The following is a 14,439-nucleotide window of genomic DNA, read 5'->3' on the forward strand; positions in this document are numbered from 1 at the left end:
TCTTTCAACAACAATATTTCATTAATTGAACTCATCACGTGGATCCCATGGCATGCGATTCTTTTATTTTATATTTTAAAAATTAAAATAAAAAGTATAATTACAACACATGCCTTACATGTAGATAAAGACATCCTACATGTAGATAAATAAGGACTAAATTAGAAAAATACCGAAAAGGTAAAAAAGGGAATATTACTTTGTACAGAATTATGGAAATTTTATTTTCATTTATAATTTCATAGCAGCTTAATTAAGCATGATTTCTTTTTTCCCACTTTTTTTTTTGTAAAATTTAGTTTCCATACATTCATTTGTAAATTTTATTAGTTGAAGTTTCATTGTCTCCTACCAGCAAGCAACAAATATTTTCTTGTTTTTCTGACTCTATTTGTTTGATTCGAATCAAATTGAATTCAAGATTTAATATTTTTCTTCAAACCAAATTGATTTGAAATATTAAATATCCTTTAAAAGTACACTCTTCCTATTTTTTTAAGTAGATGAACCAATTTGAATTAGTCTCTATAATAAAAGAAATAATTTTAACCATTGTCATAAAGGGACTAAATTGATGTAATCTCTATAATAAAGGGACTTGAAAAGTACTTTCACCTATGACCTAACCTTAAATTATGGAAGTTATAAAGTATGATTTAAGTTCTATAGAGATGGAGGATTGGGAATCCTTACCGGCTTACCCTACCTTTTAAAGGAAAGATTGGGCATTAGGTAAACACTTTAATTCCTCCTCTTTTTCTTCTTTTGATATCAGATTAATATTTAGGGTGAACTATACATTTAATACTTAAACTATTACTTTTGTTCAATTTTGATACTTAAACTTTTTTTTTTAAATCATACCTAACGTTTAGTACCTAAAGTTTTATAATATATCAGGAACATGCTAACGTCCAGCTCAAATAATCCTCAAATTTTTAACGGAAGAAGATGAGTTTGAAACATATGAATAGTCAAGTGATCACTTTGTAACTTTTAATAGTCGGTGGAGTCAACAAAACAATACCCCATAGTTAGGAGATCATTTTATAGCTTTTAATAATCTTGTGACTCAATAAAGTAGTATCGTATAATCGGAAAACTATTTGTGTACTTTACTCATATATTAAAGGTTTATAACCATGAATACTGACAGAGAAAGAAGACGATAATACATAAAGAGAAAATCTTGAAACTCAAACTAAGCTAACCGGTTTTCATATTAACAGATTCTAACAAATGCAGTAAAGTGACAAAAATCAAGTTCTTTATAACTTCAAACACAGTTAAGATTTAATGTAACACCCTTAACTCGTACCTGACCCGAATACGAGTCTGAGGGGTCACATTAACTTTTCAAACTTTGACTCTTGACAAAATTCAAAGAAAATTTAAACTTTCATTAAAATAAAAGCGGTTTATTTACATAAATTGACCAAAATCGATCAGAGCATATTCAAATCAATCAATTAGTACATGCCAACTATAATCAAAATAACCAAACACATTTAAATAATCTATTTTCTGATCTGAAATTTTGTAAGGGAGATGCTGACCTGACTTGCTCTTCTTCGTTTCTTTTCTCGCTTCTATAACCTACGTGTGAAACAATCACACGCTAAGTATATGACTTAGTGAGGCATTAAACTTATAAAGGAAACTCTAAATGCTTAAACATGTATGAACATATCACTTCATGATGTCACACAATCATTCTATATAACATAATGTACACATATACACATCACACATTATTTCCATCATAATCTTATTGTATTATCCATACCATTATCATTTATATCCATCATATAATACAATTCATATCACAAAAGCATATACTTTACATGTAATATATATATTTATTGTTATATCTTTGTTAGCCCATATACATCTGTGAGAACTGTAGATATGTGAGTCTATTGAGGTTGTGCACTATGTTGTCACCACAGCTCGTAAGGGATCCCACTAGGGGCTATGAAATTTTGTCCCGAAGGACCACTATGAAATATCTCGAAGGATCACTGTATGTCTCGAAGGACCACGTAGACCCTCGACTCTTGGCATGCCAACTATACATATAGCTCTCGTATCATATAACATGAGCATTTTCACTTTATCATTTCACATGTACACTTTCATATCACATGTCATATAAGCTCATAGCTTCTTTCACATATACATGTAGTCACATAGGTTCTTTTCATATTCTCATAGGATCACATAGCTCATATCTTATACTTTATTTTCTCATGTTCACATATATCATGTCATATGGCTCATATCTTTCTCATGCAGTCATATAGTTCAGATTTCACATATGTTCATATATATACATCACATAGCACATACTTCTCATATCATTACATTCAAAAGCATGTTAACACATATAATCATGCATACATACAATTAATGTCATGCATATACGTATAATCATATATTCATGCATTCTAACATAGAAAATAGACTTGTCACAAGTCTTGTTTCCATTTAGCACCATAAACTAACTAATATGCACTCACCTTGGCCTCACTTACTATCAATTACTCCTATGACTTTCTTTCTCTTCTGGATCAATTCTAATCTTTCAATCATTCCGGAACTTGCTCTCAATCGATATCTACACAATCATATATTTATACTATCAGTATCTAATTGATATACTCTAATCTATCATTTCTTAGACCAAAAGAAAGGTATAATTCTATTTTCCCCTTGAAGTGCATTGATACATTCTACAGTGAATCGATGCATTCTTTAAAATGTGCATCGATGCACTACCCATGCATCGATACACAAATCACCTTCGATGTTTTCATTTTAAGGGGTGCATCGATGCACTAACTGTGCATCGGTACACTCAAAGCATTCGATGTTTCTTCTTTAAAGAGTGCATCGGTACACATTGAATGTTCATTGATACACTTTGCCCAGAATTTGTAGTTTACGCCCGAAAAACATCAACTCTTCATCAATTCTTATATTTTAGGCCCATATCATGTCATTAAACTCAACTACCATTACTTAAACCAACTTGTATTCATATAAACCATCTCTATTTTCCATATCTCATCATGATTCTTAAAATTAAGAAACTTACTAAACTTTCAACTTTGTTATTAATCCTTTCTAACTTTATAAATCTCTTATTCTTAGTGATGACAAGTCAAATTCCTTCTCAAATTTCACTTATTAACTCTTTCCCAGAAAATCATCTGAAAACTCATTTTCTTTAATCTCTTCTATATCTTTCATCTTGTTGTTTTAGAACAAATTAAGCTTTCCTTAAGCTTAATTATCATCTAATGATCATAACCCAACCTTAAAATCAACAATTAATCAACAAACAAAGAAACTCACCTTTTGAGCTTGGAGATACGGGAGGAGGAAGAGGAAGAAGAAGAAAGAAAACTTCTGGAGAATTCTCTCATTTCCCACGTGGTTCCTTTATCTTATAAAGGAAAATAAAAATCTTACTTGTCAATTGACCATTTTACCCTTTAATTCATTCAATAATTACCAAACAACCTTCAACTATATTTCCAATAAATCATTGAGCTATTCAATTATTCTACTTTAATCACCAGATTCCAAAATATTTCAATTTGGTCACTAACCCGGTATTGAGGATGTTACATTTAATGTTTCCAATTCATTACAATACTTAAAATCGAGTGTATGTGTTGGATATGGGTATTTATATCATATTCGAATACGTTTAACTTTTTTCTTTTTAAGTTTTTCAAGTATTCAAAGGATCTTTAATGATTATATCTTATAAAATTTTCAAATTCTTCTATATTTTAATATTTTTTTGTATTTTTTATTAATAATATGTTTTCATCTCCTAAAATTTTATAAGTTTTATCTCATTTTCATAGTATCTTACGTCAGTCCGTGATTATATCCTTAAACCTTGATTGATATTGAGATGGACATTGATGTCAAACACGAATACTTCAACAAAATGAAGGATCGAGCAACAACTGAATTCCAGCATTCCAAATGCAACAAATTATATTAAATAAGGTTTATACTATATTAAATCCATCGAGTGGCATCGGTGATTAAAAAGAATGATGTTTTTTTTAGAAGTTTTGGATTCAAATAAATGTATCAATTGTTAAGAAAGATTTTGAATGTGTTATCTTGTAAATTGTAATATTAAGCCAATAATTAGTGCATAATATTGATCTTTTGTGAATTCTTACAATCACATAGAGTAAATGGAAGTAGATCACATCATAATCGTCCCACAACAATAGAAGCTTATTCGTCACAAGTAAACAGTGACCAAATGTTAGGCAGTGCAATAAGCTTTAAGACCGTACCCAAGAGCTTGAGATTTAGTAGCAGGTTGGGCTATTTGAGTGGAGTGAAATTTCATGAACTCTTCGTAGTCAAAGGGTTTGAAGAGCATGGGATTGTTGTCATCGACGAGCTCGTTCGGTGTCTTTACGAGGTAGCCTCCTCTCAGCCTTGCAAACAATCCCAGGCTATACCTAGCCATGTTTCCCTTCATCGTAACCTGATGATAAGGCGAAGACAATCCACCATTTAACCATACCTGCAATCACAGACAAATACATGATTTTATATTAACGGAATAATGTGTAAAAAAACAAATCATTTGTGATATCATAGTGACCTACACTGAAAGACTCTCCGATCATGACTATGAAAGAGTTGGGCGAAAGCTTGACGTCCATCCACTCGCCATCTTTGTTTTGAATCTCAAGACCATTAACCTCGTTTTGATACAAAAGAGTCATCATGTTCGAGTCACGGTGCGCCGGAATCCCGAATGTCGGACCGCTGCTTTCTGGTCTTCTATATTTCATGACCCTCAGCTGATAATTTGTGGACTCAGTGAGCTCATCCATGTATTTCTCGACGCCAAAACTCTCCAAAATCATCCTCATGATCGTCGTTTCTAATTTTGACGCTAGCTGAGTAAAAGATACCAGTGTTTTGCTGCCAAATCAAGACCAAATGATTAATAACATCAATCAATTTTCGCTCGATTCGATTGAATAATCGTTCAGAGTTCTATAAGTACCTGAAGTTTATGTTCCCTTGAGGCCACAAAATGGTAGTGAGGCGTTGTTCAATGTTTTCAGCAATATGTGCATCATCAGTCGACATGCTTTCGACCACTCCCGATGGAGACCCATTATAGCCACGAAAGGGTTTCTCCGAAGCACAAAGCTTTTTGGTCTGAAACGGCAAGTCGAAAAGCTCTTCCAAGGCTCCGAATATTGATTCTCGAAGCGCCATCACTTCGTCAAACGAGGCCTCGAAACAACCATACTCCGTCAAAGCTTCCCGAACTCGGGACTTCACCGAATCCCATTCGGGGCTGCCCAGTTTAAGGTCTTGCTTGGAGAAATCTATAACTGGAACCATATCCGGAGTTGCTCTTGAATTTACAACTATGAATGCTTGATTTTTATACCTGAATGGCACCTTTATATATACAATCTATGAGGCTTAATAGCGCATTGTAAGCATCACCGTGAAAGGTTTGATTATAATTTTAAATCAACATCATTTTGCTTTGGATTAATGTGAATTTCTGTTATCCTATTCTTTTCACTTGACACGACGATGATAGTGATGATAATAATAATTATCAAATAAAACAGACTATTTTAGGGTTAAACGTCACAGCTGGCGTAGCCCTTTAAAAGAATTGGGCAGATGCCAACAGCCACCGCTAGGGGTGTAAACGAGCCGAATCAAACTCGAGTATTGCCGAACTCAACTCAAACTCAAAAACATTAAACGTAAACTCGACTCGACTCAAAAACTCACGAACCTAAAATGTTCAAATTCGACTCAAACTCAAAAAAAAATATTGAAACTCAACTCGAACTCGAAAAAACTCAAACTCAAAAAAATTTAAAAGCTCGATTAAAGCTCAAGACTCAAGCTCGATTGGAACTCAATTTTAAGCTCAATTCAAGCTCAATTTTGAGCTCAAGTCAAGCTCAAGACTGCTAACAACACGACTCCGTAAATTTAACCATTGAGTTAGCGCTTTAATTTATAGACTCACTTGTGAAGCACATGCTTCTATCTTAAAGATGTGGGATTCTTGTCTTTCCTGCTTCTCTGACCCTTCTCCAGCAAACTCCCATCTTCTGCTAAATATACTATCTATTTTCCATCCTTTCATCGTGTCCTTTAAAGTCTACTCCGTCAATCCTCCAGTAATTGAAGCATTTCTTCCTAAAATAATAAGGAATTTGTGTAGGTGAAAACAAGAGTTGAACCAGCTGATGAGTGGTAGAGCTGCTTCTTCATCATTGCTTGTTCAAATGGATCCTGCTGAGTCACCAATTCACCACTCTCACGCCACCTGCGCACTATTTAGTTTCATATTTTTAATTTCTCAATTTTCATTTTCACTTTCCTTTTTTTTTTCTCTGTTTTGGGTGAATGTAAGTATTGGATAATTTTTGGTAAAAGTAATTAAATTGATATTTTATTATTTTAAATTAAATTAAATATTCTTATATAAATTGAGTAAAATAAATATTTTTATTTATATAATGCCTAGAATTTATTATTTTGGAATAATTTTATTTTTTAATTTAAACTTTTATTTTGTTTTTAAGTTTTAACGAATTTTTAAGAATAGTATACAATCTTTTTTAAGATTTTAAATATTTTTTATAATTTTTGTTGAGAAGGAATAATTTATATATATTTAAACTATCAGAGATTTAAGTGATATTTGTAAAAATTCATAAATTTAAGTTGTAAAATTCATCCGGACTCAAGTTTTAAAAATTAGAAAATTTGAATTGAAAAAAAATAACTTAAATAAATCAATTTTTATTACTGATGTTATTGATTGTGAGAAAATTAGGGTTCTGTCAAGTAAACATTTAAGATATTTGAGTTCAACTTGATGTTATTTTTAATTAGGGGTAAATTAGCTTTAGGCCCTCTAGATTTATGTGTTTTGTACAAAACAGTCCCTCATTTGTTTAAATTTTCTTATTTGTTTTAAATGTTCAGGTGTCATTTATTTTGCTTAAATTAGTCCTCACATTTAGGTTTCTCTTAATTTAGTCTCTGTTTAGGATTGTTTTCTTTAATTAGTTGTGTATATTTATTTTGCATATTGATATGTTTATGTATAAGTATGTGAATGATTTATTTAGGAGTCACATAACATCATTTTGCATAATTTGTATGTTACCTTAATGTGTATAACTTAAACCCTAAACCATATCACATAATTAAAAGGAATGAGATGGCTTAGTGAAAGGAGAGAGGATAGTCTTGTTTTTCTTTTGCTTTCTGAAGAACAAAAATCTAATAAGAAGCTGTAGTCTTTTTTATCTCTGCTCCTCTTCTCTTCTCAGTCTTCTCTTTATTTACTGTTTCGATTTTCCAACTCTGCAATTATTACTTTTTTTTCATAGTAGAATATAGTAATGCATATATATCTGTCTTGTTTTACTTTATATGATACATGTTAGTAGTAGGGATGATCATTTTCTCTCAAATATGATTTGATGCCATTAATTTTGTTAATTAAGATATTAATGTAAGTTTAAATGAGTTTTTTCTTTCTTAATTCTTTATAAAATCGGTTACACTCTATTTTGATATATATATTTTAAATTATTAATATTTAAATTGAATCATATTTTTATTATATTATATTATATTATATTTATTGTCAAATAAAAAATTAGTTATGAGGTAAGTACAATATAATATTTTGATATTAAATGTTCAAATCCTTGATATTTACAATATTTGAACCCGAAACCTCAAAATATAACAATAATTTAAAAAATTAGTTATTAAAAATATTATCATTAGAAATATATTAAATATTTGTCATTAGATAAATAATTTTAATATATTAAAATTAAAATTTGAGGGTAGTTGTATTATAGAATTTTTAATATATTTTTAAAATTTTATAATTATCAATAATGTATTTTTAATAATGTAATTTTAAAAAATCTAAAATTATAATATAACATTTTTTCGAGCTGCTCACGAGCTTTTCGAGTCGAATATCGAGTAGCTCGTTTCGGCTCGTTAAGAACTCGAGTCGAGCTCGAGTCCATTCGATCCGAGTATTTATCGAGCCTTGATCGAGTCGATCTCGAGTGGCTCGCGATCTGTCTCGTCTCATTTACAGCCCTAGCCACCGCGGCCACAGCTACCCATTGCAAAGGACGGTACACATACTTGAAAAGGGATATAAAAAAGCATCAACCCACAAGCTATTGCAAAAGGACTTGGCCATTTCTTTTGGTACTTTATCTCCCATGTGTTACCACATTCGCTTCCAGCCTTGCTTGGTTTAAAGCCTTTACTGTTAACATCTAGTTACAAAGTTGAGACCAATATTGTTGCTGTGGTGGCCTAGAAATCATGATTAGTTACAAAGTTGAGATGGAGCAAACTAGCAACATCCAGGGTTTCTACATGGATTTGTTGGTGGAGAAGAAGACCAAAGGGGTAAATTGATAATTTATCCCTAAATTATTTTGGATTTACAAAAAGGCATATATTAGTATTTCATCTAAAGTTTAAGGGCTAAAATAAAAATTAAATCTTTTTACTAACATGACACGTCATCAACTAAACGAGATTCAACGTCCCAGTGATCAAAATTTAATTTTTTTTTATTTTGATGACTAAAAGTATATAAATATAAATGTAAGTGACGATTTCAATAGTTTACCCTAATTTTTATTTAAGTAATTATGTTTGTTTCTGAGGAATTGTTTTATAATAAAATAGTAGAATTAAGAACATATTTTATCTAATTTTGTGAAAGATTTTAATAGAGACCAAGAATAATTTTTAATTTATTAATTGGAATTTTACATTTAGTTATTATCATCTCTGAGATGAACATTTGCAATTTGTAAATTATTGGGAATGATGATTAAAAATATATTCTTCAATACAATGTATATATGTATTAAACATATGTGATCTTATTCAATTTATTGACTTGTAACACCTTGAATATCATGTTAGCAATTTTAGGTAATTGGACTTAAGGTGATTATAATGGACCATCATTAAGTGTGGGTCAAGTCTGGGATTAGTTTGAGATAGTATTGAGCCCAAAAGATATTAAAAAGGGTATTTTTAATTTTTGGTCAAGGGACGAGAAATTAAATTGGTAATTATCCCATTGTTTGAAAATAAGGTTGATTTCCCTTTACAAGGCATATGTCACATGTTGAGAAGGGGAAACTTTTCCTTTGTCTTCTTCGTCGTCTTTCTCTTATTCATCCCTTCATTCCATCTCCTCATAAGTTCACCAAATGAATTGATTTTAGTGTCCTCTCAGAATTTACAAAGGTAAGATTTTTAATCTCCTCCTCTAGAGCTTCAATTCAAGCATATCATATTTAAGTTTGGCAAAGGTTGCCATGGTAGAGGTTGGTTTTGGGTTTTAGGGCTCTAGGACGATTCTATTTCATTTTTAGGAGTGGGGAATCATGTTTATATTCTTTTTAAGTCCTTAAGTAAGGTAGTAATTTTTTCCCTTGCTTTTGATTAATGAAAGAAGTTGGAGAAAACTCCAAAAGCAAGAACAAGAAGTTTGTGCTTAGGTGACCTTGAGTTGTTTTCCAACAAGTAGGATTAAGGCAACACACTCCTAACTTGTCTATAATGCTTGTATATCATTATGTGTAAGATTGTTTGCTTGTACGAGTGCATGAGTGCATTATGAGTTACTTGTGATTTATGAGGGAAATGGGGTGTTTTGTTGTTTCTAATGCATTAAAATGACATTATGATGCTCTTAAACTCCCATAAGCTTTAAATAACGTTTAAGGGTCTTAGGAAGGCTTTGAGTATGGGAGGAGATATTTTTTCGAGTGGAAAAAAAGTTTTATGGGTTTTAGATATCGGTACTGGATGAATAGTATCAATATTATTCGTATGATAGGCTAAAATCAAGGGATTTTGGTGAGGTAGTATCGATATTCTGTTCATAGGGTATCGATATTGTTCATAGGGTATTGATACCTAAGTGTTGTATATCTATAACAACACTCAATTGTAGATTCCAGTAGCCAAATTTGACATCGATACTTGGGGAGTATCGATACCACTCCAAGAGGTAGTACTGATATCCTAGGAAAGGGTATCAATACTGACTTAAATTTCAAAACATCAAACCTAAATTTGGTATCGATACCCTAATATAAAAGTATCGATACTCCATATAGGGGTATCGATACTACCAGAACTTCTCAAATTCCAAAATGCAAATTTGGTATCAGTACCAAGGGTGGGTACTAATATTGAAAGGTCGATATCGATACTAAAGGGCTTAGTGTCGATATCAATACTAAAGGGCTTAGTATAGATACCATCATGCTGAGTTGGACAAAAAGCCTAACTTTTAGATAATAGCTCGAGAAGAGGGTTTAGAGCCATTAGATTTCCTCCAATTATAATAAAACTGAAAACCCCTAAATTTTGTGTGATAAGCATAAGAACGTTATGAGGTAATATGTCATAAGACTTATGCCTTTGTTTGATACTCGAAAAACGACGAAGACACTTAAGTTACTTGAATGTATGATGATCATCTAAAGTATATGTTGTGCGATATATGAATATATTCTCAATAGTGCTAAGGCACGTTAGTATCCGTGCACTTGAACTTCCATATCAATACTAAGGCACTTTAATATGAGTTCTACGACACTTTAGTTATTCGATGGCAACACTACTAGACTTCATATCTCTGAAAGCACACTATGATGTGTTGTGATCTATGTTTTCTGAATTCAGTTGCTTCATGGACATACTTGCTAACATACTCATTTGATGGATGAATGTAGTATAATTAGGGGCCGAGCATAGTGAGGGCCCAAAGGGGCCCCGTCCCTTGTTAAATTTGTATATTTGATATAATTTTGGTATAATAGTGTTTTGGTTCATGTAAAAATAAATATTTAAATTAAAAAATATAAAAATTTATTAAATATTTAATCAAGTATGACCGAACTAATGATGGATAATCCCGTGTTCTCAAGATTTTTGGTATAATAACAATTTGAGTCATTGTAAGTTTTAATATTACACAAATTAAGTGTTATCTTGTGAATTTTGAGTTTTTTTTTTCTTTTTAATAAATCTAGGGTGAATACAAGGTAATATATGTATAAAGACTCTAAACTATTTAACCATGAACGCTCATACCCCCACATGAGCAATGCTCGAACTCGAGACCTTAAGGATAACAACAATCCCTTAATCACTAAGGTTGCTTAGTTCCTGCTGAATTTTGAGTTTAAATACTTAATAAGTCTTTATGTAATTTTTAAATAGTCCAATATTTTGGCCCCTGTCAATATTTAGTTCTGGTTCCATCCCTAAGTATAGTAAAGTTATTTGTGTGGCACTGAACGCGTAGCTCAGCGTTCGGAATTGTTTTCGTTTGATTGTTCTTAGGTGCCAGTTCGAAGAGCTTATCACCATATTATGGATTTCAGATTTAGTCGAGCCTCATATTACGTCTCGGTTATTTTAAAAGGCATGCATTTTATAGACTTTTGTATAATTGAGTCGTAACTTTTTATTAAACTCTGATGTTTTATTTTGAGATGTTATTTCGGGAGCTCCCCACTTGTAAAACTTAAATGTTTATGTTTTAAATTATGGATGGTTTATTTCAAATGCTATTAATGATTTTAAAAAAATGATTAGCCACTTCAGTGGTCCCTTATAATACCCAAATCTTCCGGATTTCGAGATGGATCGAATTTGGGTATTACATGATAAGAACTTTTTCATACCGTTGTGGAATGTCAAATGAATAAAAATTATTACTTTAAAATATATATTAAACATTTTTTCTTAAGCAAAACGATGTTGTTTTGGAAATCAAAATAGTCATACCAAAATGATATCGTTCTGATGCGAGAGTTACCTTAGTAACTGCTAGTTATGTAACGACATGTAACTGTCATGTTATCATCTTATTAAGTCATTAATGACAAAATGATATAAATAAATATAAAACTAAACGTTAATGTTAAAATTGATAAAATTAAAAAATTGATAATATAAACGAATTAGTACTCAATTTTGATGGTATTTAAAGTAATTTTTCCTTAAATAAATCGTAGGCGGACTCCGTTGTCGATGCTCTTATTACAATATACGCTCTTCGTTCAACATCTTGCCCATTGGAGTGCCAATAAATAATTTGATTTAAATCATGATTAGAGTTGTGATTAAGGGGTTGTTTGTTTATCTCTTAATGGAACCATTCAGCGCTGAATGTTGAACCGTTCAGTATTCAACACGTTTGTTTCGCACCTCTGAATAATTCAGTGTTGACTGATTCAGCAAAACAGTGCTGAATAATTCAGCACAGAAGTACATTATGAATGATTCAGAGCCAGTAAACAAACAACATGTCACATTCATAGCTAATTCATTCAGCATTTAAATCATTCAGCACTTAATCATTCTGAAGTAAACAAACAACCCCTAACATTTGGTTTTCATTTTTTTTATATTAGCACGATAAAAATGATTTATAAATAATAGATCATTCAAATATTATATTTCCTTGAATAATCATGATTTTTTTAAAAAAATCACTAATTTTATTCAAAATAAGAAATATCCTAAATTACAATAAAAATTACAATTATAACCGTAAATTAAGCAAATAATCAGGACAATTTCCTATAATCATTGAAACAAAACTAACAAATTAAGATCATATAAGGATCATACAAAGAAAGATTAAAATCTAACAAAAAAACTGGAACAAAGATAGATACAAACAGATCTGATCTTATCTACAAATAAACTACAAAAGGGGATAAAACTACTAGAAGATCACCGACAAACCGCAAATCAGACTCGAACAACTATCCACGAACGCATAACGGGTATCCAAATCCAATCCGAGGGTCCAAAGCAGAGAATATCAATGATATATCAGATAAACACAATCTTAATCAGTCGTAACGATGTCTAATAAACCCTTAGAAAAAGATAAATGAAAACAAGAACCAAACAGTCGAAAAGCGTATCAAAAAGCAGAAGAAAATATGCCATAAAGGTAGAGAAAAACGTGTTATATAGGCAGACTTACTGAAAACAAAAAATAAGAGAAAATAAATAATACAAACGATCGACAACCAATATTAAAATTGATGCCACCAGCGATCAATAAAGACAAAAAGATAGAGTGATGAACGATTTACTAATGAGAGAAAATTAAGAGAGAAAACTAGGATAATATTTTTGTATTGTATAATAAATAATATAATAATAATAATAATAATAATAATAATAATAATAATAATAGTTTCTAATTATTTAAACAATAAATCATCTAAATATATAATTTATTTCACTTCGATTAAGCATAAACTATTCAAATACCATTACATCTCGTCATTAAAAGTAATCAAAATATTTAACAGGGCATAATAATAAAAAGTACCCTTATCAGTTAATTTTTATTCTTTTTAGAGCATTTAAACATATTTTATTTTGTGTAAAAAGATTCAATCGTAGATAAAAATTATTAGTCAATAAATAATTAATGTTTTAAAATATGGTCCTTTTACTTAAATTAAGATGTTAAGATTGAAAAAAATAAAGATTAGAGTAACTATTTAATTAAATATAAAAATAAATTAAAATAAACTATTCTAAAAAATATATAAATTAAAATAACTATTTAATCAAATTTAGATACATTTTCTCTCACTTTATGCCTATTTAAATGTTTAAAAACAACATGAATTAATTGATTTCAATATTAAAGGAATTATTATCATCCTTATATGTTTTAAGCTCGAATACCATATTTACAAAAATGCTTAAACATTTATTGTTAATTAATTAAAAATCTTTCAAATAGATACATCTTATAATCACTATATCAACAAAAAAAATTTCAAAACAAATTAAACCAAGATTCTTGTATCTTCAGTTCTTCACATGTATCGTACGTGCATGTATATGGTGAAAAACGAAAACCATATAGGAAACATGAGTGTGACATAGCCAAGATCTCGAAAGGGGAGCAAAGAAAACAGATACGACGACAAAGATTTTATGTGGACGAGATGGATGGTTCACCACTTTCTGCACAAACCCACGTGATTATATTCATTGCTTTTGCTTTCACTCTGTCACTCTTGAGCTTTCCCACTCTCTCAGACTCTGATCCGACACCTTCTGATCTCATTTATAACTTATAATAATAATAAAATTCAATAAAATAATATATTATAATTAAAGTATTATTATATATATTTAAAAAGCCTAAATTAATCCCATCAATGAACCCTCTAGAATTCTAACATCACTCCCTTTCTATAAATATGGGGGTGAAACAAGAGTCTTTGTATCAAGAGCTAGTCAAGGTTTAATTAGTATTGGTGTTAATAGCTTAAGACG

General features: G+C 30.6%; 1 protein-coding gene across 1 annotated transcript; it reads right to left on the reverse strand.

The window, feature by feature from the left end:
* Positions 1–4,221: 4,221 nt before the first annotated feature.
* On the reverse strand, positions 4,222–5,422 carry LOC120191753 (probable 2-oxoglutarate-dependent dioxygenase AOP1). The gene is made up of 3 exons (XM_039194676.1): positions 5,057–5,422; positions 4,650–4,971; positions 4,222–4,564 (listed from the first exon to the last, which is right to left on the reverse strand). The coding sequence occupies exons 1-3, from the start codon at positions 5,401–5,403 to the stop codon at positions 4,298–4,300; spliced, it is 936 nt and encodes a 311-aa protein (XP_039050607.1). The 5' UTR covers positions 5,404–5,422; the 3' UTR covers positions 4,222–4,297.
* Between the last annotated feature and the right edge of the window lie 9,017 nt (positions 5,423–14,439).

Source organism: Hibiscus syriacus, unplaced genomic scaffold (genome assembly GCF_006381635.1).
Source record: "Hibiscus syriacus cultivar Baekdansim isolate YM2019G1 unplaced genomic scaffold, ASM638163v2 tig00116971_pilon, whole genome shotgun sequence".
Lineage (NCBI taxonomy): Eukaryota > Viridiplantae > Streptophyta > Magnoliopsida > Malvales > Malvaceae > Hibiscus > Hibiscus syriacus.

Bases quoted from the DNA above. Each gene is read 5' to 3' on its own strand.
- LOC120191753 (XM_039194676.1), bottom strand. From the start codon at position 5,403: ATGGTTCCAGTTATAGATTTCTCCAAGCAAGACCTTAAACTGGGCAGC. The intron at 4,972-5,056 runs GTACTTATAGAA...TTGATTTGGCAG, and splicing joins CAAGGGAACATAAACTTCAG to CAAAACACTGGTATCTTTTA. The intron at 4,565-4,649 runs GTAGGTCACTAT...CTGTGATTGCAG, and splicing joins TGATCGGAGAGTCTTTCAGT to GTATGGTTAAATGGTGGATT.